This window comes from Lithobates pipiens, unplaced genomic scaffold (genome assembly GCF_037356315.1).
Source record: "Lithobates pipiens isolate NorthernLeopardFrog02 unplaced genomic scaffold, aLitPip1_a1.2 Scaffold_22, whole genome shotgun sequence".
Classification (NCBI taxonomy): domain Eukaryota; kingdom Metazoa; phylum Chordata; class Amphibia; order Anura; family Ranidae; genus Lithobates; species Lithobates pipiens.
In genome coordinates, this window is record NW_027507784.1 from 23,016,507 (window position 1) to 23,043,500 (window position 26,994).

At 43.1% G+C, this 26,994-nt stretch overlaps 1 protein-coding gene across 1 annotated transcript in view; it reads right to left on the reverse strand.

Annotated features, from left to right (window-relative positions):
• Window positions 1-297: 297 nt before the first annotated feature.
• LOC143923424 (serine protease 33-like) overlaps window positions 298-26,994 on the reverse strand; it is a 38,790-nt gene continuing 12,093 nt past the window's right edge. Inside the window, exons 2-5 of the mRNA XM_077447083.1 lie at window positions 17,646-17,850; window positions 14,655-14,926; window positions 3,793-3,950; window positions 298-708 (exon numbers count right to left, since the gene is read on the reverse strand). Of these exons, the coding sequence (XP_077303209.1) occupies window positions 412-708; window positions 3,793-3,950; window positions 14,655-14,926; window positions 17,646-17,850 (932 nt within the window). The 3' untranslated portion in view covers window positions 298-411. The remainder of the gene's footprint in view (window positions 709-3,792; window positions 3,951-14,654; window positions 14,927-17,645; window positions 17,851-26,994) is intronic.

Consider the following 26,994-nt stretch of genomic DNA (forward strand, 5'->3'; position numbering starts at 1 on the left):
TTTTTAGAGCTGTCTGTAGCCAAGGATTCAGCTAATCAAGCATGATCAGTTCTGGATTAGCTGCATTGGAGGATTGTGGTTAAAAAAGAACCCTGACGTCTCCGTAAAGAGTATCTGACACCTGCCCATGCTATCACATAGGAGGCTTGTTAGACTTCTGGTATGAAAAATAAAATCAAATGAAAAAAAAAAGCGTTAAAAAAAAAAGTAATATCCAACCATCAGCCAGGTTCCAAGAATAAAACAATACATTTTATGTATACAGATCAAAAACTACTAGAAAAGAACACCCACTACTAATATTAAGATGTGTTTATTTCTCGTACTCTAGTAGGACATTTGGATGTACTCTCTCTGGTCCATTAAACCCTTTATCGTAGTTTACTGTTTATGTAGGTGGACAATAACTGGTTATAGATAGAAGGACAGAAGAGTAGCTATAACCAAGAGAGACCAGTGAAAGTGTGAGAGATAGATGTTTCCTCCATTGCTTTTGAAGTCTCCTGCACATTTCAGTGTTGGTTTGGAGATGTTGAGGACATTACTGAAGTTTGCGTTCACATAAGTGCTGATCCAGTTTTGGTGGGCCATAACCAGGGTGTACACCCCAGGGTAATTTTCTTCGGCGCAGCCAATTCCCCAGCTTACGATTCCAACTTCGTACCAGACTCCCTTGACCTTACACACCAGAGGTCCTCCTGAGTCACCCTGGAAGACAGTAACAACCGTCAGCTACCATCGCCATCAACTATTCGATCTGATATTGAGAAACACAATATGATGGAGGATGGAAATGCCTCTAATTCATCTTTAGGTTCATCTGTTTCCTCCTCAGGCACTCATTTTCATCAAAGACATAGGCACACAACTTGAATCTTACTCTACCAAACAGAAAAGGATCCTGAGCATGCACAGGCTTACGGTGGTGGCAATTTGAAGGCTCCTATACAGTTTGTTTACAATTGGGACTAGCTATCAACTTACATGGACATTTATTAAATACTGTGAAGCTCTGCACCTTTATTTGCCATTTTGTTGATTGTTAGAGGTTGTATATTCACCTTTATGTGTGCTAGCTGCTAATTGAATATCTTGCCAGCGCTAATTTTTACTACATTATTTCATTTATCTATACATGATGATCCTATGCCCCCTTATGTATTTATACATGGAGATCATATCCCCCCCCTTATGTATTTATACATGGTGATCATATCCCCCCCTATGTATTTATACATGGAGATCATATCCCCCCTCATGTATTTATACATGGAGATCATATGCCCCCTTATGTATTTATACATGGAGATCATATCCCCCCTTATGTATTTATACATGGTGATTATATCCCCCGTTATGTATTTATACATGGAGATCATACCCCCCCTTATGTATTTATACATGGTGATTATATCCCCCCTTATGTATTTATACATGGAGATTATATCCCCCCTTATGCATTTATACATGGAGATTATATCCCCCCTTATGTATTTATACATGGAGATTATATCCCCCCTTATGTATTTATACATGGAGATCATATCCCCCTTATGTATTTATACATGGAGATCATACCCCCCCTTATGTATTTATACATGGAGATCATATCCCCCCCTTATGCATTTATACATGGAGATCATATCCCCCTTTATGTATTTATACATGGAGATCATATCCCCCTTTATGTATTTATACATGGAGATCATATCCCCCTTATGTATTTATACATGGAGATCATATCCCCCTTATGTATTTATACATGGAGATTATATCCCCCCTTATGTATTTATACATGGAGATTATATCCCCCCTTATGTATTTATACATGGAGATCATATCCCCCCTTATGTATTTATACATGGGGATCGTATCCCCCCTTATGTATTTATACATGGAGATCATATCCCCCCTTATGTATTTATACATGGAGATCATATCCCCCCTTATGTATTTATACATGGGGATCGTATCCCTCCGTATGCATTTATACACGGAGATCATATCCCCCCCTTATGCATTTATACATGGAGATCATATCCCCCTTTATGTATTTATACATGGAGATCATATCCCCCTTTATGTATTTATACATGGAGATCATATCCCCCCTTATGTATTTATACATGGAGATCATATCCCCCCTTATGTATTTATACATGGAGATCATATCCCCCCTTATGTATTTATACATGGAGATCATATCCCCCCTTATGTATTTATACATGGGGATCGTATCCCTCCGTATGCATTTATACACGGAGATCATATCCCCCCCTTATGCATTTATACATGGAGATCATATCCCCTTTATGTATTTATACATGGAGATCATATCCCCCTTTATGTATTTATACGTGGAGATCATATCCCCCTTATGTATTTATACATGGAGATCATATCCCCCTTATGTATTTATACATGGTGATCGTATCCTCCTTAATCTCCTCAGTCCAGAAAATCTTTCCTCAGGCCGCGTACACACGGGCGGACTGTTCGCCCAACCTTGTCCGCTGAACAGTGTTTGGGCGGACAGTCCGCTCGTGTGTGGGCAAGTCCGCTCATGCAAATTTTGAGCGGACTGTTTGACAAACTGTTTGCCGAACAAGGTTGGGCGAACAGTCCGCGCGTGTGTACGCGGCCTCATAGCTGTACTGTGGTCTCTCTATAAGCCAGGAGGCTAAATACATTTTGTTGTTTATCTCTTGATTTTTCTTTTATAAAAATATGTGCAGAAAGCCCTTAAAGTAATGCCCCATACACACGGTCGGAAATTCAGACGAAAAAGGTCCAATCAGATTATATTGTCAGAAGATCAGATCGTGTGTGGGCTCCAACTGACTTTTTCTGTCGGAATTTCCGACAGAAAAAGTTTGAGAGCCGGATCAAAATTTTTCCGACAACAAAATCCGATCTGACTTTTCCAATCGTGTGCAGAGAATTCCGATGCACAAAGTGCCACTCATGCTCAGAAAAAATTTGGCGACAAAAGCTATTGGCTACGGGCCTCTACGTAGTCCCATCGTACGCTACGAACGTCACCTTGTTCTGAACGATCGGACTTTGTGCGACCGTGTGTATGCAAGACTAGTTTTGGCCAAAATCCGTTGGAAAAAGATTTTTTGGTTGGAATGTCTGACCATGTGTACAAGGCATTCCTCCCTGCTTGAAGCCAATCACCCACAATATATACAGAATATAATAGTATATATAATAGTATATTTTATCTCTGAAAAGGGGGGGGGGCATTCTTGATCTCCCAGAATGGGTTGTTGGATTGTCTTGCAGATTTCATTGGATTATTTCAATAAAATAAATAAATATATATAATAGTATATATATATATATATATATATATATATATATATATATATATATATATATATATATATATATATATATTTATATTTATATATATATATATATATATATATATATATATATATATATATATATATATATATTATTTTAGTGATTTACTATATCTTTCTGTGATGGTTTGTTCAGCATCTAAAACAAAAGGGGAGACAATACAGTTAGGTTGAAATCCAATACAATGGCAGGAACTGAGGAGAAATTTCCCTGAGGACAAAGACAGCAATTAAAAATGTGACAGAACATCTAAAAAAAAAAAAAAGAACATCTCGATCTTTCCAATCCATGCCAAGTAAAAAAAAATAAAAATGTTGGTCAGATCTAGGAAATAGCTGAAGCCATGCATTTCTTCAGCTTCCTGTGAAGAGATCCAGACCTAAAAGTGAGCCATGATGGATCGCTCTTGGTGTTACCCACCTGGCAGGAGTCCTTTCCTCCATTCATGTAGCCGGCACAGATCTGATCATACTGGATCTTCTCAGTACGTCCCCCATTCTTATACATTGTTTGACATGTATTGCGGTCTATCAGGGGAACCATGACCTCCTGGAGGACCCCATTTCGAATTAAGTTCCCTGGTGATAAAACGTAGAGAAGAAAATGGTCATTCACAACAAGGTCATTCTTCGCAATGCTATACATATTGTACATTGTAGATAGATTCTCTTTTTTTATCTTTTACCTACAGGTAAGCCTGTAATAAGGCTTACCCGTAGGTACTGTGAATTACAGGTACAGAGGTACGGAGGTTTTTAGAGTGCGTGCAGCAGGTGACCTCAAAGCATACCAGACCTTCAGAGCCTGCAGTGAATGGCAGTGATCTCATTGTGCCCCTGGCCATTCATGTAGTCAGAGGCCGTAAACCTGGAAGGTAAAGATGGAAGCCCTCTCCACGGTGACAGCGTCTCTCATAATGATGTGATGCAGTGGCTGGGGGAGTGGGTGCTCTCTCCACCACCCCCCCCCCACCATATACCGTTCCACCTGTGACCTAAGCTTTCCCTTTTAAGTATTGTTGCGGTTCCATATGCAATTTCTCTCACCTTAACGGATCAGTGGATATACTTATGTATTTTCATCTAATATTCCTTCAAAGTGATTATGGTTTTAATGCTTTTTTTTTTGTATTTGTCAGGAACCATGAATCAGACGGAGACAGAAAATGTAGTAAAAAATCACACCTTTTAATATAATGGTAGAAATGGTACAAATCAGTAAATGTAGTCAAAACATAGCCAGGGTACGGCATCCAAAGTGGATAGTAAGAACAAGCCAGTAGATCAGGAAACCAGAGCTTAGCATAGTCGGAGGCAGCAGACAGGATCAGGAACCAGAAGGGAGGTCAGCCAGGCAAGTCTTCAACGGGAACACAGCAGAGAGTCTCCTGATATGTTTGACCAAGGCGAAGGCACAGAAGGAATGAGCCAGGCAGTTTAAATGGTCAAAAGGGGCTGGCTGTAGGCTGGACTAACGAGCAAGAAATGATCAGCAGGTGAGCCACTATGGAACGATGAGTACTGGCAATTAACTGACATCTGAGCAACCTGAGCACAGAGAAGGGAGGGCTAGGAGCCCAGCCCTGACAGTATTGTAGATAACCATCTTTTGACATTTAATTGCCCCCTGAAGAAGAAAAGGCTAAAATGTGTTAAATTTCTAAATGCTTCGGAATATTACTGTCTTCGTCAAACCAATGTGTTGACTGATCAAATGGTTATCTGTCATGTGAGCTGCATCTCTTCTTTTATTGTATTTTGTTATGGAATATACTTTTAACTTTTACTGAAGTGGTTGATACCCTAAAAAGTCCCATTCAGAGGATGTTTCTAGTTGTGTGTACTAAATTAGGGATGTGGGCCTCTCACTTCTTCCCTTAAAACTACAGACACTTCAACTAGACAATTAAAACATTTGGCACCCCAAGCATGTTTTTTTTTTGTTTGTTTTTTACAAACTTTTATTGAAAAAAGTAACCAAAAAAAAAAAAAGAAAAATTAACAATATACAGTATCTAACAAAAGTGAATACGCCCCAGGGGCGGACTGACAACTCATGGGGCCCCCGGGCAATAGGAGATTATGGGGCCCCCAGGCAATCAGAGATTATGGGGCCACACAGTATACACAAACACGCACACAGTATACAATCACACATTATACATAGACATGTTTCTATTGGCTGAGAAGTTACTGGAGAGGTGGGGCAGCTACAATCTCTGGATTTTTAGACCAAAAAGATGTTGGTAAGGGACATTTCAGAGACAGATGTAAAAAAAAAAAAACACAAATTTTTACATACTGTCCCTGGTTTTACTTAGGCTGGCAACCCTGATGGGGCCCCCTAGTGGCATGGGGCCCTCGGGCAGTGCCCGAGTGGCCCAATGGTCAGTCTGCCCCTGGTACACCCCTCACATTTTTGTAAATATTTTATTACATTTTTTCATGTGATAACACTGAAGAAATGACACTTTGCTACAATGTAAAGTAGTAAAATAACTCAACACACAGCTATTAATGTCTAAACCGCTGCCAACAAAAGTAAGTACACCCTTACGCCAACATGAGGTTCTATAATGTTCCATTGGGATAATTGCAAGAATCTACTTGCAATTTAATACAACCATATCTGAGGGACTCCCAAACCTCCTCATCTATGGGAATGATGTAGAACTGCCCTGGCAAACTGTGGAGATTTTCCCTGCCAGAAAAAGTTGTTCAATTCAGTTTGGATTTTAAGGAGATAGGACTTGGATATAAAAATAGGTAGGGCTCAAAATAAGTAAAGGAGTTTGGGAAGAATAGACATTTTTATCGCTATTGATCCTCCCAAAAAGGAAATGTAATTGGCAGTCCAATTTTTGAGCAATTGTCTAATTTTGGCCAATGAGGGTGGTAGTTACTGTTGAATAATGATTTATAGTTTCCGGAAAGTGTGATCCCTAGGTAAGAAAGGGAAGATGTTGAACAAATAAAAGCAAAGGATGCTTTAATCGTCTCCAGCTCAGAAGGGATAAAATTGATTGGCAGGGCCATCGATTTGGAAACATTCACAGAGAGACCCGATAGATTAGCAAACTTTGCTAAGTCCTTTACCGCTTGCCTGTACATTTATGTTGGCAGAATGGCATGGCTGAAAAAATAGGCGTACTTGTATGTCCCTTTAAATTTGCCACAATGCCATTGTGTGCGTGTCGGTGAGCACACGCACCCGCCGCAAGCTCCGTGTGTAGGATCACGGGTCCCGCGGACATCGAGTCTGCGGGGATACCCACGATCATCTCATGGAGAGGAAGAACGGGGAGATACTAATGTAAACAAGCATCTCCCCATTTTGCCTAGTGACAGTGTCACTGATCACATCTTCCTGTAATCGGGAGCGGTGATCAGTGATGAGTCACTCATAGCCAAGCCCCCTAACAGTTAGAATCACTCCCTAGGACACACCCCTTCCTAGCCAGCTAGTGGTTAATCCCTTCACTGCCAGTGCCATTTTTACAGTAATCAGTGCAATTTTATAGCACTGATCGCTGTAAAAATGAAAGTTGTCCCAAAAATGTGTCAAAAGTGTCTGATGTGTCCGCCATAATGTCGCAGTCATTACTAGTAAAAAAAATATATATTAATAAAAATGCTATCAAACTAACCCCTATTTTGTAGACGCTATAACTTTTGTGCAAACCAATCAATAAACACTTATTGCGATTTTTTTTTACCAAAAATATGGATAATGTTTGTTGCTATGTGAATGTTGTCCACGATAAGGAGGTTGGGAATGAAACCTGACTGAAATGATGAGATCAGGGAAGGAATAATAGCTACTAGGTGATCAGCCAGGATTCTACAAAAGATCTTTAGGTAATTTTTGATCACCGAGGTAGGCCTATAGTTTTGGGGCAAGGCATGGTCTTTCTTAGGCTTTGGGATAAGAGACATGTTAGCTAAAAGCATCTCCTCAGGGAACCTTATGACCTTGAATAATAGTGATGGACGAACTTCCGACGGGACGTTTCGCGAACGCGGACCGCGAACGGGGCCGACCGTTCGCGAAACCAAACGTTCGCGGCGGGCCCCATTGACTTCAATGGGAGGCGAACTTTGCAAACCTTTAGGTCAAATTTGCAGCCACCAAATAATTATTAGCTGGGCAAACATAGTCCCACCACATGGCCAATGACATAATACATGTATGAGGTGAATTTGGGATCGATAACTACAAGCATTCTTTTCTTATATGGGAAATTGTTCTGACAATTCAGGGCTGTGGAGCGCATGAAGGCAATGGAGGAGAGGGAAGGTCAGGGACCAGAGTAGGCAAAGAAGAGGGTGCAGGAGATGATCACCAGCAGCGTGACATACAGCAATGACACCTGCACCGTGATAGAGTCATCTGACAGCAGCACCGTGATAGAGGGCACTGACATCAGAAGTGTGACATTAAGCACTGACATCAGCACCGTGATATACAGCACTGACTGCAGAACGTAGATAGAGAGCACTGACATCAGAAGCGTGACATTAAGCACTGACATCAGCACCGTGATATACAGCACTGACAGCAGCACCGTGACATTAAGCACTCACACCAGCACCGTGATATACAGCACTGACAGCAGCACCGTAAGCAGCCCCAGGAGGAAGTCAGCACAGCACAGGGATGGTGTGATCCCCTCATAATAAGCAGGCCCAGGAGAAACTCAGCACAGCACAGGGATGGTGTGATCCCCTCATAATAAGAACCCCCAGGAGTAAATCAGCACAGCACAGGGATGGTGTGACTGATTAGCAGACTGTACGTCAGTCCCTATACTGCTGAAGGACTGCTGCAGTATAGGGCAGCGGTTAGCAGTGGTGCACCTCAACCCTATCTATTGTGGACCGATAGCGGTCCTTACAGAACAGCAGACTGTACCTCACTCAACCCTATGTACTGTAGCACCCTAGACAGACCAAGTTACCAGTCCTGATAAAGAGCTTTGTGGAACAAGTGAGTTGTGAATGATTAGCAGACTGCAGCAGAAGGGCAGCAGTCAAGTATAATATTCTTTCTATATTTGGAAGAAAGAATATTATACGTGTACAAGCCTATTACTGTACCACTGATACCAGTCCTGAAAATAACCTTTGTGGAACTAATAGTAACAGCAACTCTTTAAACTGACCCTCACTGCCTGACACACTGCTTCCTTCCTGTACCTATACAAACTGGCAAAACAGAGGAGACTGGAACGATTAGTGGTTACTGGAATAGCTCTTTTGTGGACCTGATAGTAACAGCTAATGATGATGATGATAATGATGATGACTAATCTGACACTCCCTGCAGCACCGTCCTGTCCCTTTCTCTAAACTGACAAAAGACACTCAGGCTGCTGCAACAATCAGTAGCACAGCAAACCTATATACACCTAACACCTATACCAGTCCTGAAAAGAACTTTTGTGTACCAAATAGCTAGCGATATATCTCTCCCTACTCCACACAGCAACCTTTCCCTATAGTGACAGAAGAAAGAATGTAAAATGGCCACCGGATCGGGTGTATTTATAGGTTAGGGGGAATGTCCAAGTGTCCATGTGCTGTCATGTCTCAATTGGCTGTCCTGTACCCCATGATGGATGTGTCATCATAGGTCAAAGTTCTTTTACACATTAAACACGAAGGTCCGCCGGGCGAACGGCGCCAATAGTCCGCCGAACGAGCGGACCGCTAACGTCCAAAATTCGCCACGAAACGACCGCCGGGCGAACCGTTCGGCCATCACTATTGAATAATATGATTAAAAAGCTGGACCAGTTGGGAGGAAAAAAATGTGTAGAACAGAGAGGAAAATCCTTCTGGACCTGGGGCAGAGACCATTTTTAGGGATTTAAAAACCTCTGAGACCTCGGGAAAAGTAATTGGGGAGTTTAGAGTCTCCAATTGTGAAGGGGTAAGGGTAGGAATCTTGATTGAGGCAAACCAAGAGAGTGTGTCCTCCAAGGGTTCACTTTGGGGTGGGCTAGAAGGGATGAGTAAAAATTTACAAACATTTTTAAAACCTTCTGCGGATTGGAGGTAGTCAAACCCGTAGGGGTGTATAAATTCTAAACATGTGGGGGAGGGAGTGACTGGTGCAACTTTCTAGCAAACATAGTTGAGGCATTATTACTATGCAAATAAATTTTGCCTTAGACCAAGGCCGTCTTTAATATTGATTGGACCCTGGGAAAAACTTTTCTTGGGGGGCCCCCCCATGCAGTTTAGCTCTCCGTCTGCTCTGAGACATACAATAAATAGCAGCTAGACTCAAAATCTGTTTACTGAATCAGATCAGGAAGCTATTGCGATTGGTTGGCAGAGGTTACAGTGTATCATTAACGCTCACTGACTGGTTTCTAGAGGTTACAGCACACAATACGGCTCACTGATTAGTTGCTAGAGGTTACAGCATATGATTTCTGCTTGTTGATTGGTTGCTAGAGATTACTGTGGATATGACCTCAGGGGGGCATGATATATATAGCCATGCCGCTGGCCACCCCTATTTGCATATAAATGCTGGTAATTTACATCTAAACACAGGGTCTGCAGGTGAGTCATCTTTACACAACAATAGGGCAGAGCTGGGCAGAATTAGTAGCAGCACTTCACACTGAGATATCAGGACACAGCACAGGACTAAAACCTCAAGGGAATTTAAACCAGGATTGTCGGCAAGTATGAGGCAGCTGCTTTGGGCCCCGCAACAATGACAGGGCCCAGGGCAGCTACCCCTTTTGCCCTGCTTTAGAAACGGCCCTGCCTTAGACCATCTCAGAGCTTTTTCTACCTTGGCAGATAATAAGGAATCTAGTTCTAAGCGCTTCAGCTCAATAGAGTTGTCTGATAGACTCAGAGTGGAGATCCATGCACTTTTTATACAGTTGATCTAGTTCTCGGATGAGGTATACAATGTTTTGTTGATTATCCCTATTCTGGGCAGCCACTAAGCTACAGTGGTGTGAAAAAGTGTTTGCCCCCTTCCTCATTTCCTGTTCCTTTGCATGTTTGTCACACTTAAGTGTTTCGGAACATCAAACCAATTTAAACAATAGTCAAGGACAACACAAGTAAACACAAAATGCAATTTGTAAATGAAGGTGTTTATTATTAAAGGTGTAAAAAAATCCAAACCATCATGGCCCTGTGTGAAAAAGTGATTGCCCCCTAAACCTAATAACTGGTTGGGCCACCCTTAGCAGCAACAACTGCAACCAAGCGTTTGCGATAACGTGCAATGAGGCTTTTACAGCGTCCTGGAGGAATTTTGGCCCACTCATCTTTGCAGAATTGTCCTAATTCAGTTACATTAGAGGGTTTTCGAGCATGAACGGCCTTTTTAAGGTCATACCACAACATCTCAATAGGATTCAGGTCAGGACTTTGGCTAGGCCACTCCAAAGTCTTCATTTTGTTTTTCTTCAGCCATTCGGTGGTGGACTTGCTGGTGTGTTTAGGATCATTGTCCTGCTGCAGAACCCAAGTTCGTTTCAGCTTGAGTACACGAACAGATGGTCGGACATTCTCCTTCAGGATCTCTTGGTAGACAGCAGAATTCATAGTTCCTTTTATCACGGCAAGTCTTCCAGGTCCTGAAGCAGCAAAACAGCCCCAGACCATCACACTACCACCACCATATTTTACTGTTGGTATAATGTTCTTTTTATGAAATGCAGTGTTCCTTCTACGCCAGATATACTTGGACACACACCTTCCAAAGAGTTCCCCTTTTGTCTCATCGGTCCACAGAATGTTGTCCCAAAAGTCTTGGGGATCATCAAGATGTGTTGTGGAGAAATTGAGACGAGCTTTGATGTTGTTTTTGCTCATCAGTGGTTTTCTCCTTGGAACTCTGCCATGCAGGCCATTTTTGCCCAGTCTTTTCCTGATGGTGGAGGCATGAACGCTGACCTTAACTGAGGCAAGTGAGGCCTGCAGTTCCTTGGACGTTGTTGTGGGGTCTTTTGTGACCTCTTGGATGAGTCGTCGCTGCGCTCTTGGGGTAATTTTGGGCGGCCGGCCACTCCTGGGAAGGTTCACCACTGTTCCATGTCTTCACCATTTGTGGATAATGGCTCTCACTGTGGTTCGCTGGATTCCCAAAGCTTTGGAAATGGCTTTATAACCCTTTCCAGACTGATAGATCTCAATTACTTTCTTTCTCAATTGTTCCTGAATTTCTTTGGGTCTCGGCATGATGTGTAGCTTTTAAGGATCTTCTGGTGGACCTTACTGTGTCAAGCAGCTCCTATTTAAGTGATGCCTTGATTGTGAACAGGTGTGGCAATAATCAGGCCTGGGTGTGGCTAGAGAAATTGAACTCAGGTGTGGACAACCACAGTTATAGTATGTTTTAACAAGGGGGGCAATCACTTTTTTACACAGGGCCATGATGGTTTGGATTTTTTTTCACCTTTAATAATAAACACCTTCATTTACAAATTGCATTTTGTGTTTACTTGTGTTGTCCTTGACTATTGTTTAAATTGGTTTGATGTTCCGAAACACTTAAGTGTGACAAACATGCAAAGGAACAGGAAATGAGGAAGGGGGCAAACACTTTTTCACACCACTGTAATTCATATATCCCTTATAACTGCCTTATGTGCAACCCAATCATAACAGGGGTCTCCTGAGAGGAGTTTAACTCAAAATACTCACCCAGCACTTTTGAAACCTCTGCCTTCATGGTGGCATCCGAGAGTAGAGCTTCATTCACTCTCCAAGTGTATGGAGTGGGTGCAAGCTTGATAAACTCAGTGACAATGAGGTAATTGGTGGTCAGACCAGCCATAGTTATGGATAGAAGCTGCAGTAGAGTTAGCTAGGACTATAGGGATTGAAAAAAAATGTAGTCCAGCCTAGCATAGTTATGGGGATGTGAGTAAAATGTGTACTCCTTGGCCCCAATATTGTGAGCTATTCAAGTATATATCAATTGAAAGTCCTTAAGCTTGTTGGTGAGAGATTTGTGGAAGGATTTAGAGTGTGCCCAAGCATGTTTTTCAATGGAATTTAGCACTTTAAGTTTCATTTTTTAGCATTGTGCAGTGAAGTATTGTGAGCCATAGTACCACATTCAGTATTTATTGCCATTGCTGCCATTACATTTGAGCAATAGCCTGCATTAAAACTATAAGGCAGGCCTAGAGGGAGGGAAAAGCAGTGGTTAAAAATACAGAAAACAAAAAAATGAAAACAATGGGTTCCTTGCAAGATAATTGCATCTGCTCAGGCATGAGTATTGTTTTACAAACATTTCCAAATAATTTATTTTCCAAAATAATTGTGCAGTTGCAAACAGATACATTAGTAAGTAATTTAAGAGGGGGGAACAAGACATGTTTTAGTGTAAAATAAAAACTTAATTGTGTTTTTTTCAGAGACAAGAGTCAGCCTTATTGTACAAACTCTAGCAATAGTAATAATTACTGTGCAACCAATGCACAGTATATAAACAGCTTTGTTAGGCCACACTTGAATAGGGAGAGATCAGGCAAAATTTATAAAAAAAAAAAAAATATATATATATATATATATATATATATATATATATATATATATATATATATATATATATATATATATTGCATTATTTCAGAGAAAATAACCATAAATATTTTAAAGACATCATGCACAGTTAAATAGGCAGCAGTTTCAGAGAGAGACACAAGGCAAGCTTTTATCAATACATTGAAGTTAGAATTTATTATTTTACAAGAAAAAAGCCAGAGTTATTACAGAAACTCAATGCACACCAAGTTAGTAGCTTTGGTATAACATTATATGGTAGTGCATTATTTCACAGAAGAAAATCTGGAACATTTTGTACAGATATGATGTACAGCATGTAAAAATTAGAGAGTACTGTGTGAGTATAGACTGGTGGTCCAGCCTGCACACCCAAAAGTCCATTGGGTCCTCACTTTATAGAGTGAATCATCTGATTTTGGCACATTATTTTGTTTGCAGCTGCAGAACCCAATTACCCTCTACTAGCTGTGCATTCAGATTCTCTGCCTCTCCCTTCAAGCTTGCCTAACATTTCTAATATGGGGGGATTACCCAACTTTATCAGCAGATATGGTAGAATGGGGATTAAGGATATGGTGCTTTGGTGTACTTAACAATAGCATGCAGTGATGTGTTGCAAAAATAAAGATTCAAGCAAACTTATGTTAAAATAAAATATAGTCTATCTCAAACAAAATAGACCTAATCCACAAACCCCAACCCTAAAAACACTAACGTAATAGGGAAAGTTGAGAGAGTGCTACCCTATCTACTCTAGGTCTCTCCAACACACACACACAAATCACTGCTGGGGACCCTGATTTTATAGAGAAGGGGCTGAAATATAAGACAACTCTCATTTTTGACCCTTTTAAGCCACAAGACCCAGTTTAGATCCCAGGAAAATGAAATATTGGTAACTGGTTGCTATAGCAGTGAAGGAGATTCATTACCAAAACCACAACGGTTTGGGTTGAGCTCATGTTCGATGCTCACCCCCACTCCCATGCTTGTAATTGAAAGGATTGGTGCTTTTTCCATATTACCCTTAAAGAGGAAGTAAACCCTGATGGGTTTACTTCCTCTTTGTTTCCCTGTAAAGGTAAAGCAAAATGGACTACTATGCATCGCATCGCATCACAAAGCATCACATCGCATAGTAGCCCATTATGTGTCACTTACCTGACACAGGAGCCAGCGATGTCACCGCTGTCCCTACTTCCACAAAGCGTCAATCTTCCTTCCATGTTTTGCTGCTCCGGCGCTGCGAGTGGCCGGAGCAGCGTTGACATCACTCCGACCCATGTGCATGGGAGCCGTAAAGTGATGGCATGTTTACCTTCACTTGCAGCATGCCCAGTGCACCTGCGCCGTTGTGCACGGCACCCATGCTCCATAGACAGTGGTGCCCTTTTTTTGTAAAATATCTCCTCCTCAACCGCGTAGGTTAAGGAGATATTTCTTGGACCTACAGGTAAGCTTTAATCTAGGCGGTCTAAGTGGTCTGTAAGGGTTTACAACCACTTTAAAGTCACATTAAAAAGACCTTCTCCCCCTTGCCCACCTTCCCTCTTCTCCATAGACTTCAAAAGGATTCACTGCTGAGTTCCAGTTTAATGGATTTTTAACAGAATTTAACAAACTCCATATGAATTGGCCATTCATATGTAACATAAAATAGTGACAGGCCTGATTTCTTAGTATGGACAATGAGTGAAGTCACTTTCGCTTATCATTTTATGGACTCACCTCCATAAGATCTTGTGCCCCAGCCGGTCACCCAGCACTCCGTACCACAGGGGAAGGTGGTGATGGAAGATGGCAGACAGATTGGCATGATGTACTGAGTATAGTTGACAGGTGTGGCCAGCCATACCAGGGCGATGTCCCCAGGATCTCCATCACTTGTAAAATTACTGTTGACAATGATTTTCCTTACATTGGCAACAACTGTATGAGAGCTGTTCACACCCAGCTGGTACATGCCCAAATATATTTTATAATTCGATACTTGGATAGGTCTGCAGAAAGAAAACAGAACATAACATGTATGAATGAGGAACCATCTGCTGCAGAAGAAAGTGCAATGTCATTACTACCAATGACCTTCAGAACCTAATGAATGAAATAAAACTTGTCCATAATGTGTTCTCTATGATTGGACTGAATGTACACAAGCCTAATAGTATGAACGTAGGCAGGGTCATCAGAGTTTATTGTGAGGCTAAGTTGCAGTAATCTCTATTGATGGCTCAGAAGTGGATGAGACTTAAAAGGTTGAAAAGAACAACATAAAAATAAATAAAGTAGAGATTAAAGCTATAAAATAACACAGATCTGTCTTCATAAATACATCATTGCATGCATTTTTTTTTTAATGCAAGCAGTGTAAGCTCCTGAATCTGACTTTGTTTCAGCTTTTTACCGGCCCTGTACAGCAGAACTCTGGGGAACGGAGAAGCAGCACAAGGAGCCAGCCAATCAGTTCATGTGCTGACATGGATCACTCTGATAGGAGGAGAGAGCAAAATGACAGAGCGATGAGCTGATACTCCTTCACTGTCCAGTTTCAGGCTGGAGGTGGGTCCATGACAGTTAGGGAGGAGCCAACAGTTCAGTTTGGCTCAATCCATCACCCGTTTCTGCAGGAGCCATGCATAATGTATAGAAATTGCATATTTACATCTATCTATCTATCTATCTATCTATCTATCTATCTATCTATCTATCTATCTATCTATCTATCCAGGGCAGGACAATAGGTGGGCAGGAGGGGTAGCTGCCCTAGGTGCGGTGGGGATTTTGGGGAATTTTCCTAGAATGGCTGATTTGAAGAGGGGAACTAGTACTAGAACAGTAAATTTCTGGAAGAGGGATTTGTATCAGTAGGGATGATTGGGGGCATTTGTGCTGGGGGGGATTTGGGGGGATGAGATCTAGGAGAGGGGGATTTGGAGAGGGGTAATGGATTTACGCTTAGAGGGGAAATTTAAGGGTGAGAAGATTTGTGCTAGGAGGAGGTGATTTGGGGAGGGAGAGGACTTGGGCTTGAGGAGAGGGATTTGTACTGGAAGAAGAGTTTTTTTTTTTGTTTGGGGAGAATATTGATTTGCAAAGGGAATTCATGCTTGGGAGTAAGTGTGAAAATTAGTGCTAAATTTTTTGTAGGGGGGGGGGGGATTTTTGCTGACACATAATGCCCATACATTTTGGGGGATCGCCGTTTGACATCTTTGCCCTGGGCGCTAGATGACCTTGTCCCGACACTCTATCTATCTATCTATCTATCTATCTATCTATCTATCTATCTATCTATCTATCTATCTATCTATCTATCTATCTATCTATCTATCTATCCAGGGCCAGGACAATAGGTGGGCAGGAGGGGCCGCTGCCCTGGCTGCAGTGGAGATTTTGGGGGATTGTCCTAGAATGGCTGATTTGAAGAGGGCAACTAGTACTAGAGGAGTGGATTTCTGGAAGAGGGATTTGTAACAGTAGGGATGATTGGGGGGGATTTGTGCTGGGGGGAATTTGGGGGTAGGATTTGGGGGGGTGAGATCTAGGAGAGAGGGATTTGGAGTGGGGGAATGGATTTATACTTAGAGGGGAAATTTGAGGGTGAGAAGATTTGTGCTAGGAGGAGGTGATTTGGGGAGGGAGAGGACTTGGGCTTGGGGGGAGGGATTTGTACTGGAAGAGAGGGGGGGTTGTTTGGGGAGAATATTGATTTGCAAAAGGAATTCATGCTTGCGGGTAAGTGTGAAAATGAATGCTCATTTTTTTTTGTAGGGAGGGGATTTTTGCTAACACATAATGCCCATACATTTTGGGGGATCGCCGTTTGACATCTTTGCTCTGGGTGCTAGATGAACTTGCCTTGGCACTGTACCTATTTAACCTATATATGTATCTATCCATCTATCCATCTATCCATCCATCCATCCATCCATCCATCTATCCATCTATCCATCCATCTATCCATCTATCCATCCATCCATCCATCCATCCATCCATCCATCTATCCATCTATCCATGCATCCATCCATCTATCCATCTATCCATCCATCCATCCATCCATCCATCCATCCATCTATCCATCCATCCATCCATCCATCCATCTATCCATCTATCCATCCATCCATCCATCCATCCATCCATCCATCCATCCATCCATCTAACCATCTATCCATCTATCCATCTAACCATCTATCCATCCATCTATCCATCTATCCATCTATCCATCCATCTATCCATCCATCCATCCATCCATCCATCCATCCATCCATCTATCCATCTATCCATCCATCCATCAATCTATCCATCTATCCATCCATCCATCCATCTATCCATCCATCTATCCATCCATCCATCCATCCATCCAACCATCTATCCATCCATCTATCCATCTATCCATCCATCCATCCATCTATCCATCCATCCATCCATCTATCCATCTATCCATCCATCTATCCATCCATCCATCCATCTTTCCATCTTTATCTATCTATCTATCTATCTATCTATCTATCTATCTATCTATCTATCTATCTATCTATCTATCTATCGATCTAATCTATTTATCTTCAGGGGCTCTTTTGTGATGTAGACCAATCAGTGGTGATCAATGATGTGCCCTTGACAGTAGACATTTATAATAGATGGACAATGTATCAATCCACATGCCAATGACTAATTCTTGGAAACATTTATATAAATGTTTAAACATAATAAACTCACTTGTGGATGCAATGCGCTGCCGTCATAACCCACTCCGGGGAGATCAGGGAGCCTCCACATAGATATTCTCCATCTGATTCTTTATCTATAACAGCGACCTGCCAGGGCCACTCCCCATCCAACGCATCCGTACCGCCAACTATCCGACTGGACACCAACGGGGAACCGCACACCGAGAAATCGGAATCACTGAAAGCATTGCCAACTGACAAAAGAGAAAAAATTCACATTAATACAGCTTCCACAATAAAATATATTCATAAATAATGCGCACAAAAATTTAAACCATATTTTTGCTATGATATCTTACAGGGTATAAAAACCCTCAGGCCGCGTACACACGGGCGGATTGTCTGCCCAACTAAGTCCGACAGACAGTCCGTCCTACTTTCAAATGAACGGACTTGACCACACACGATGAACAGACAGTCTGTCGAAAGCTTGCGCGATGACGTGTACAGCACGTACGACGGGACTAGAAATACGACGTCCAATACACAGCAATGCAACCTTCGGCCGCGTAAATCCTTTCTGAGCATGCGCCATACTTAGTCCATCCAACTTGCCTACACACGAGCGGACTGTCCGCTGAAACCAAGTTTGGACGGACTGTATTACGGAAATTCCGAAAGACTTAGTCCGCCAGACTGTCCGCTGAAAAAGTCTGCTGAAGCCCACACACGAGCGGACTGTCCGCTGAAACACATTTCAGCGGACCAAGTCCGTCAGACAGTCCGCCCGTGTGTACGCGGCCTCAGGGTTGAGTCTGATGACACAAATTTCAACCGCATATCTTTAACCTCCTCCCGCCCGCCCTATAGCCGAAATACGGCCGTGGGGCAGGCGGGTTCGTCCGGGCGGTCGTCCCTGGACGGCTTTGTGTTTACTTCCGCAATGCGCGCGCCCGGCGGCGCGCATCGCGGAAGTTTTGTATCCGCCGTGTCTCCGGGAGACAGGCGAATACAGATCGCCGTGAACGGCCAATCAAAGCGGCCGTTCACAGAGCGATCACAGCTGCCAATAGGAGATGATCTCAAATGTAAACAAATGAGATCATCTCCCGTTGCCTGTCTCTCTCTCCTCACACAGAGACAGCGTGTGAGGAGAGAGAGCGGATCTGTGTGAGTTGTGAATTACTGTGCTAAGATCTGTCAGCCCCAGTGCCAGTGCCAGTGCCAACTGTCAGCCCAGTGCCAACTGTCAGCCCAGTGCCAACTGTCAGCCCACTGCCATCTGTCAGCCCACTGCCATCTGCCATCTGTCAGCCTAGTGCCATCTGTCAGCCCAGTGCCATCTGTCAGCCCAGTGCCATCTGTCAGCAGTGCCGCCAGTGCCAGCACCAGTGCCACCTACCACCTGCCAGTGCCACGTGCCACCTGCCAGCCCCAGTGCCGTCAGCCCCAGTGCCGTCAGCCTCAGTGCCGTCAGCCTCAGTGCCGTCAGCCCCAGTGCCGCCAGCGCCAGTGCCGCCAGCGCCAGTGCCGCCAGTGCCAGTGCCGCCAGTGCCAGCGCCAGTGCCACCTGCCAGCGCCAGTGCCACCTGCCAGCGCCAGTGCCACTTGCCAGTGCCGTCAGCCCCACTGCCGTCAGCCCCACTGCCGTCAGCCCCAATGCCGTCAGCCCCACTGCCGCCAGCGCCAGTGCCGTCAGCCCCAGTGCCGTCAGCCCCAGTGCCGTCAGCGCCAGTGCCGCCAGTGCCAGTGCCACCTGCCAGTGCCAGTGCCATCTGCCAGCCGCAGTGCCATCTGCCAGCCCCATTTGCCAGAGCAAATAGCCAGTGCCATCTGCCAGTGCCAGCCCCAGTGACATCTGCCAGCCACATCTGCCAGCCACATCTGCCAGCCACATCTATCAGCCACATCTGTCAGCCAGCCACATCTGCCAGCCACATCTGCCAGCTACATCTGTCAGCCACATCTGTCAGCCAGCCACATCTGCCAGCCAGCCACATCTGCCAGCCAGCCACATCTGCCAGCCAGCCACATCTGCCAGCCCCATCTGTCAGCCACATCTGTCAGCCCCATCTGTCAGCCACATCTGTCAGCCACATCTGTCAGCCACATCTGTCAGCCCCATCTGTCAGCCCCATCTGTCAGCCCCATCTGCCTCCAGTGCCATCTGCCTCCAGTGCCACGTGTTGTCAGTGCCACGTGTCGTCAGTGTCACCTGTGATCAGTGCTGTCAGTGTCACCTGCCACATCAGCGTCGCCTGTCAGTGCCATTTGTGATCAATAAAGATGTCACAAAGATTGTATTCAGCGGAGGAGGCATATGATATCCTTGCAGCCGACGAGAGCAACGGGGAGGTTTCCGCTTCGGATTCCTCCTCATATTCAGATTGTGACTCTGACGTGGACTACGAGCCTGTCCTCAGCAGTGGTACCATGACAGCCTCAGAGGAGGAAGATGATAGTCCGCCCGTCAGACGAAGGCGCACTGGTGAGGAGGCGGTACCATCCACCAGCACCGCAGAGCCATCCACCGGCAACCCAGTGCCATCCACCGGCACCACAGTACCTCGGCAAAGGCCACGTACCAGTGGGGTGTCAACTCGGCCCCAAAGGGTTAGGTCCCATGCCAGCCTTCCCTATTCCCTCCAGAACCCCTTGTGGCTTCCTCCTAACTCAGGAGAAGCCAACGTTCCCCCTTTCACTGCCAACCCAGGAGTCCAGGTGGACACACAAAATTTTTCCCTGATGGACTTTTTCCACCTAATTTTTACAGAGGACTTGCTTGAATCCATTGTGGTCCAGTGCAACCTATATGCCCAACAATTTATTCAAAGTAACCCAACGTCCTCTTATGCCCGTCCCTACGAGTGGAGAGCCCTAACAGTGGAGGAGTTTAAAATTTTTTTGGGCCTCACATTTTGTATGGGACTAAACAATAAAAATGAAATACGTGCATATTGGTCAACCCTCCCCATCTATCACATGCCCATCTTTTCCTCAATAATGTCCCGGACCAGATATCTAACGATAATGAGATTCCTACACTTTAACGACAATACCCAGTGCCTTCCCCGGAATGACCCAAATTTTGATAAACTTTACAAAATTCGGCCACTAATAAATTATTTTTCTCAGATTTTCCCCCAGTTGTTTACCCCAGACCAACACATATGTGTGGATGAGTCCCTGATAAAATTTTCTGGCAGGCTGGGCCTAAAGCAATTTATTCCCTCCAAAAGGGCCCGCTATGGAGTGAAGATGTATAAGTTGTGTGACCGAGCCACAGCGTATACATATTCCTTCATGGTATACGAAGGGAAGGACACCCAGCTACATCCCCCTAATTGCCCCGAATACATCGGATCGAGTGGAAAAGTTGTTTGGGAACTCATAAACCCACTCCTGGAGAAAGGCTACCATCTCTATGTGGACAATTTTTATACAAGTTTACCCCTGTTCCGCAATCTCCATAGAAAGCAAACTCCAGCATGTGGCACCGTACGAACAAACCGGAAGGGCTTTCCTCAAAGCCTCGTCAACAAAAGGCTAAGAAAAGGCGAAGCGGCGAGCTTACGGAACGAGGAAATTTTGGCTGTGAAGTGGAGGGACAGAAGGGATGTCTATATGCTTTCTTCGATCCACAACAACACTTTTGTTGAGATCACCAGGAGGGATGGCCCAATACAAAAACCCACTTGTATCCATGAGTACAACATGTTCATGGGGGGTGTCGACTTGAACGACCAGATGCTCGAACCCTATCTTGCCATGAGAAGAACATACAAGTGGTATAAAAAAATTGCAATTTATTTCTTTAATTTGGCCATATACAATACATATGTCATTTATCGTAAGTCCACAGAAAGACCCATACCCTTCCTTGGCTACCAGGAGGAAATCACCATTGCCCTTATATACCCCAACGGCCCGCCACAAAACATTCGATCCGATGTAATTAGCAGACTCTCTGAACGCCACTTTCCTGACAAAATCCCTCCCAAACCAACAGGCCGAAAACATCAGAAAAAATGTCGGGTGTGCAGCAAACGAGGAGTGAGAAGAGACACCACTTATCATTGTGCCGAATGCCCTTCCCAACCAGGCCTCTGCATAGGTGACTGTTTCCGCCGTTACCATACTTTAGTGAATTATTAGTGAAGTATGGTAACCCTAACCCTCACTTCCTGCCATTTACCTTCAAACCCCTTATGCCTCTGCTTGCTCTGTAACTGACCCTGGCTTGTTATTCGACCACGCTTCTGCCTACTGATTTTGTACAAAGCTCTGCCTGATCTGGAACTGACCCTGGCTTGTTATTCGACCACGCTTCTGCCTACTGATTCTGTTTATGCCTCTGCCTGATCTGGAACTGACCCTGGACTATTATTCGACCATGCTTCTGCCTACTGATTCTGTACATACCTCTGCCTGATCTGGAACTGACCCTGGACTGTTTGACCATGCCTTTTGCCTGCCTCTTGGACTGATCTTGTACCCTCTGTGGACTAGTGGGATTCATAACAGGGGTCTCACATATGTGAGGGGCTCCAGAATAGATTTTTTGGATGAAGAAGACAATTTCCTTTGTTTTCTCATTCCTAGGGTCTGGAGACTCGGAGGCTTCAAAGAGATTTGGGTGGGAGAAGCCTCTACCCCTATCCCCATTCTGTCCTGAACAAGGCCCTACTTCTGCCTGCTGCCTGTAGGACCTATACCATCATGCCTCTGCCTGTCGCATGAACTGACCACACAACATGGATGGACCATGTTCCTGCCTACTACCAGGACCAATATTTTGGCAATGCTGACGATCTCTGCCTGCACTGACCTTGGACTGTATATGGACAGTATCCCTGCCTGCTGCCAATATTGACTATGGACAGTATACCTGCCTGTTGCCTGGAAAATTGTGTTCATTTTTGCTGACCAAGTCCCTGTCTGCTGCCTGGACCAGTGCTAACATCCTGTGGACAACTGTGCTGCTAAAACCACAGGTAATCTTTTGTTTACTCTTTTCTCGGCAGAATGTATTTTGGGGTGTAATTCTTGGTATGTGCATGCTATGTGTCCCTGGAACACCTGATGGTGTTCCTTGCAGGTTGGGCCTCTGTATGTGGCCAAGCTGTGTAAAAGTCTCACACATTTGGTATCGTTATACTCAGGAGGAGTAGTAGAACGTATTTTGGGGTGTCATTTTTGCTATGTAAATGTTATGTGTTGGAAATATCTTATAAATTTACAACTTTGCGTAAAAAAAATGCGTTTTCATTTTTTTTCCACATTTTCCCAAAACTTCTGGAAAAAAAATGAACCATCAAACGACTCATTATGCCTCATAGATTATACGTTGGGGTGTTAGCTTTCCAAAATGGGGTCACTTTGTGGCCATTTCCATTGTCCTGGTGCTCCAGGGCCTTCAAAACTGTAATAGGTGGTTGAGAAATAAGATGTGTAATTTATGCTCCTAGAACGCCTGATGGTGCTATTTCAATATTGGGCCTCTGTATGTGGCCAGGCTGTGTAAAAGTCTCACACATTTGGTATCGTTATACTCAGGAGGAGTAGTAGAACGTATTTTGGGGTGTCATTTTTGCTATGTATATGCTATGTGTTGGAAATATCTTATAAATGGACAACTTTGCGTAAAAAAAATGCGTTTTCATTTTTTTCCACATTTTCCCAAAACTTCTGGACAAAAAATGAACCATTCAAACGACTCATTATGCCTCATAGATTATACGTTGGGGTGTTAGCTTTCCAAAATGGGGTCACTTTGTGGGCATTTCCTTTGTCCTGGTGCTCCAGGGCCTTCAAAACTGTAATAGGTGGTTGAGAAATGAAATGTGTAATTTATGCTCCTAGAACGCCTGATGGTGCTATTTCAATATTGGGCCTCTGTATGTGGCCAGGCTGTGTAAAAGTCTCACACATTTGGTATCGTTATACTCAGGAGGAGTAGTAGAACGTATTTTGGGGTGTCATTTTTGCTATGTACATGCTATGTGTTGGAAATATCTTATAAATGGACAACTTTGCGTAAAAAAAATGCATTTTCATTTTTTTTCCACATTTTCCCAAAACTTTTGGAAAAAAATGAACCATTCAAACGACTCATTATGCCTCATAGATTATACGTTGGGGTGTTAGCTTTCCGAAATGGGGTCACTTTGTGGGCATTTCCATTGTCCTGGTGCTCCAGGGCCTTCAAAACTGTAATAGGTGGTTGAGAAATGAAATGTGTAATTTATGCTCCTAGAACGCCTGATGGTGCTATTTCAATATTGGGCCTCTGTATGTGGCCAGGCTGTGTAAAAGTCTCACACATTTGGTATCGTTATACTCAGGAGGAGTAGTAGAACGTATTTTGGGGTGTCATTTTTGCTATGTACATGCTATGTGTTGGAAATATCTTATAAATGGACAACTTTGCGTAAAAAAAATGCGTTTTCATTTTTTTTCCACATTTTCCCAAAACTTCTGGAAAAAAATGAACCATTCAAACGACTCATTATGCCTCATAGATTATACGTTGGGGTGTTAGCTTTCCGAAATGGGGTCACTTTGTGGGCATTTCCATTGTCCTGGTGCTCCAGGGCCTTCAAAACTGTAATAGGTGGTTGAGAAATGAAATGTGTAATTTATGCTCCTAGAACGCCTGATGGTGCTATTTCAATATTGGGCCTCTGTATGTGGCCAGGCTGTGTAAAAGTCTCACACATTTGGTATCGTTATACTCAGGAGGAGTAGTAGAACGTATTTTGGGGTGTCATTTTTGCTATGTACATGCTATGTGTTGGAAATATCTTATAAATGGACAACTTTGCGTAAAAAAAATGCGTTTTCATTTTTTTTCCACATTTTCCCAAAACTTCTGGAAAAAAATGAACCATTCAAACGACTCATTATGCCTCATAGATTATACGTTGGGGTGTTAGCTTTCCGAAATGGGGTCACTTTGTGGGCATTTCCATTGTCCTGGTGCTCCAGGGCCTTCAAAACTGTAATAGGTGGTTGAGAAATGAAATGTGTAATTTATGCTCCTAGAACGCCTGATGGTGCTATTTCAATATTGGGCCTCTGTATGTGGCCAGGCTGTGTAAAAGTCTCACACATTTGGTATCGTTATACTCAGGAGGAGTAGTAGAACGTATTTTGGGGTGTCATTTTTGCTATGTACATGCTATGTGTTGGAAATATCTTATAAATGGACAACTTTGCGTAAAAAAAATGCGTTTTCATTTTTTTTCCACATTTTCCCAAAACTTCTGGAAAAAAATGAACCATTCAAACGACTCATTATGCCTCATAGATTATACGTTGGGGTGTTAGCTTTCCGAAATGGGGTCACTTTGTGGGCATTTCCATTGTCCTGGTGCTCCAGGGCCTTCAAAACTGTAATAGGTGGTTGAGAAATGAAATGTGTAATTTATGCTCCTTGAACGCCTGATGGTGCTATTTCAATATTGGGCCTCTGTATGTGGCCAGGCTGTGTAAAAGTCTCACACATTTGGTATCGTTATACTCAGGAGGAGTAGTAGAACGTATTTTGGGGTGTCATTTTTGCTATGTACATGCTATGTGTTGGAAATATCTTATAAATGGACAACTTTGCGTAAAAAAAATGCGTTTTCATTTTTTTTCCACATTTTCCCAAAACTTCTGGAAAAAAATGAACCATTCAAATGACTCATTATGCCTCATAGATTATACGTTGGGGTGTTAGCTTTCCAAAATGGGGTCACTTTGTGGGCATTTCCATTGTCCTGGTGCTCCAGGGCCTTCAAAACTGTAATAGGTGGTTGAGAAATAAGATGTGTAATTTATGCTCCTATAACGCCTGATGGTGCTATTTCAATATTGGGCCTCTGTATGTGGCCAGGCTGTGTAAAAGTCTCACACATTTGGTATCGTAATACTCAGAAGGAGTAGCAGAACGTATTTTGGGTTGTCATTTGTGGTATACACATGCCACGTGAGAGAAATAACCTATTATATTGAAAATTTTGTGAGGAAAAAAAAAAAAAAAAAAAAATCTTCATTTTGCAAAGAATTGTGGGAAAAAGATGACAACATCAAAAACCTCACCATGCATCTTAGTAAATACCTTGGAATGTCTACTTTCAAAAAAGGGGTCATTTGGGGGGTATTTGTACTTTCCTGACTTGTTCGGGTCGCAAGAAATGAGATAGGCCACCAGTACATCAGGTGTGATCAATTTTGTGCGATTCGCACCACAGCTTGGAGACTCTCTAACTTTCACAAAGACCAAATAATATCCACTAATTTGGGTTATTTTTACCAAAGATATGTAGCAGTATAAATTGTGGCCAAAATTTATGAAAAAAAAAATATAATTTGCAAAATTTTATCACAGAAACAAAGAAAAATGCGTTTTTTTTCAAAATTTTTGGTCTTTTTTCTTTTATAGCGCAAAAAATAAAAACCCCAGAGGTGATCAAATACCACCAAAAGAAAGCTCTATTTGTGGGAAAAAAAGGACACAAAATTCATTTGGGTACAGTGTTGCATGACTGAGTAATTGTCGTTCAAAGTGTGAGAGCACCAAAAGCTGAAAATTGGTCTGGGCAGGAAGGTGTTTAAGTGCCCTGTAAGCAAGTGGTTAACATCAAGCCCAACATTTTTTTTTTTTTTATGTCCCCCAAGCAATGTTTTACCTCTTTGTGCCTTAAGCAAATCTTAACACCTAAGCACAATTTTTCAACTTTGACTTGTGTTAAGAAAACCGTATGTACATTGAAGCACCAAAAGTATTGGGACACCTGCCTCTACCCGCAGATGAACTTTAATGGCATCCCAGTCTTAGTCGGTAGGGTTTAATATTGAGTTTATAACATGCATGTTGCGGCACTAAAGCAGTGATAATAAATACTAAATCAACAAAAAGTCCCAATAGAAAGTGAATAACATATGAATTTGTGTGAAGAATTTAGAGTCCAAAGTGTGTGCCTTGGCGACCAACACCATGGATGTAATTGAACGACGGTCGTGCTAATCCATTACCATGAACCATGATCAATAGGCAAAATGCAATCTTACCAGATTGGAATGACTACACTAGAGAGTCCAATTCTCCTGTTGGCAAATACGTGCACACAATTGGATTTTCTGACGGGAAATGTTGGGTGTGAGCTTGTTGGCGGTAAGTCAGGCCATGTGTACGCTCCATCGGACATTTGTTGTCAGACTTTCTGCCAACAAATGTTGGCTAGCATGCTCTCAAATTTTCCGCCGACAAATGTGTGTTGTCTGAGTTTCCGATCGTGTGTACACAAGTCCGTCGGGCAAAAACAAACACGCATGCTCGGAATCAAGGACGAGCCGGAAGCGATTGGTCTTGTAAAATTAGCATTCGTAATGAAGACATCATGTATGTCTTG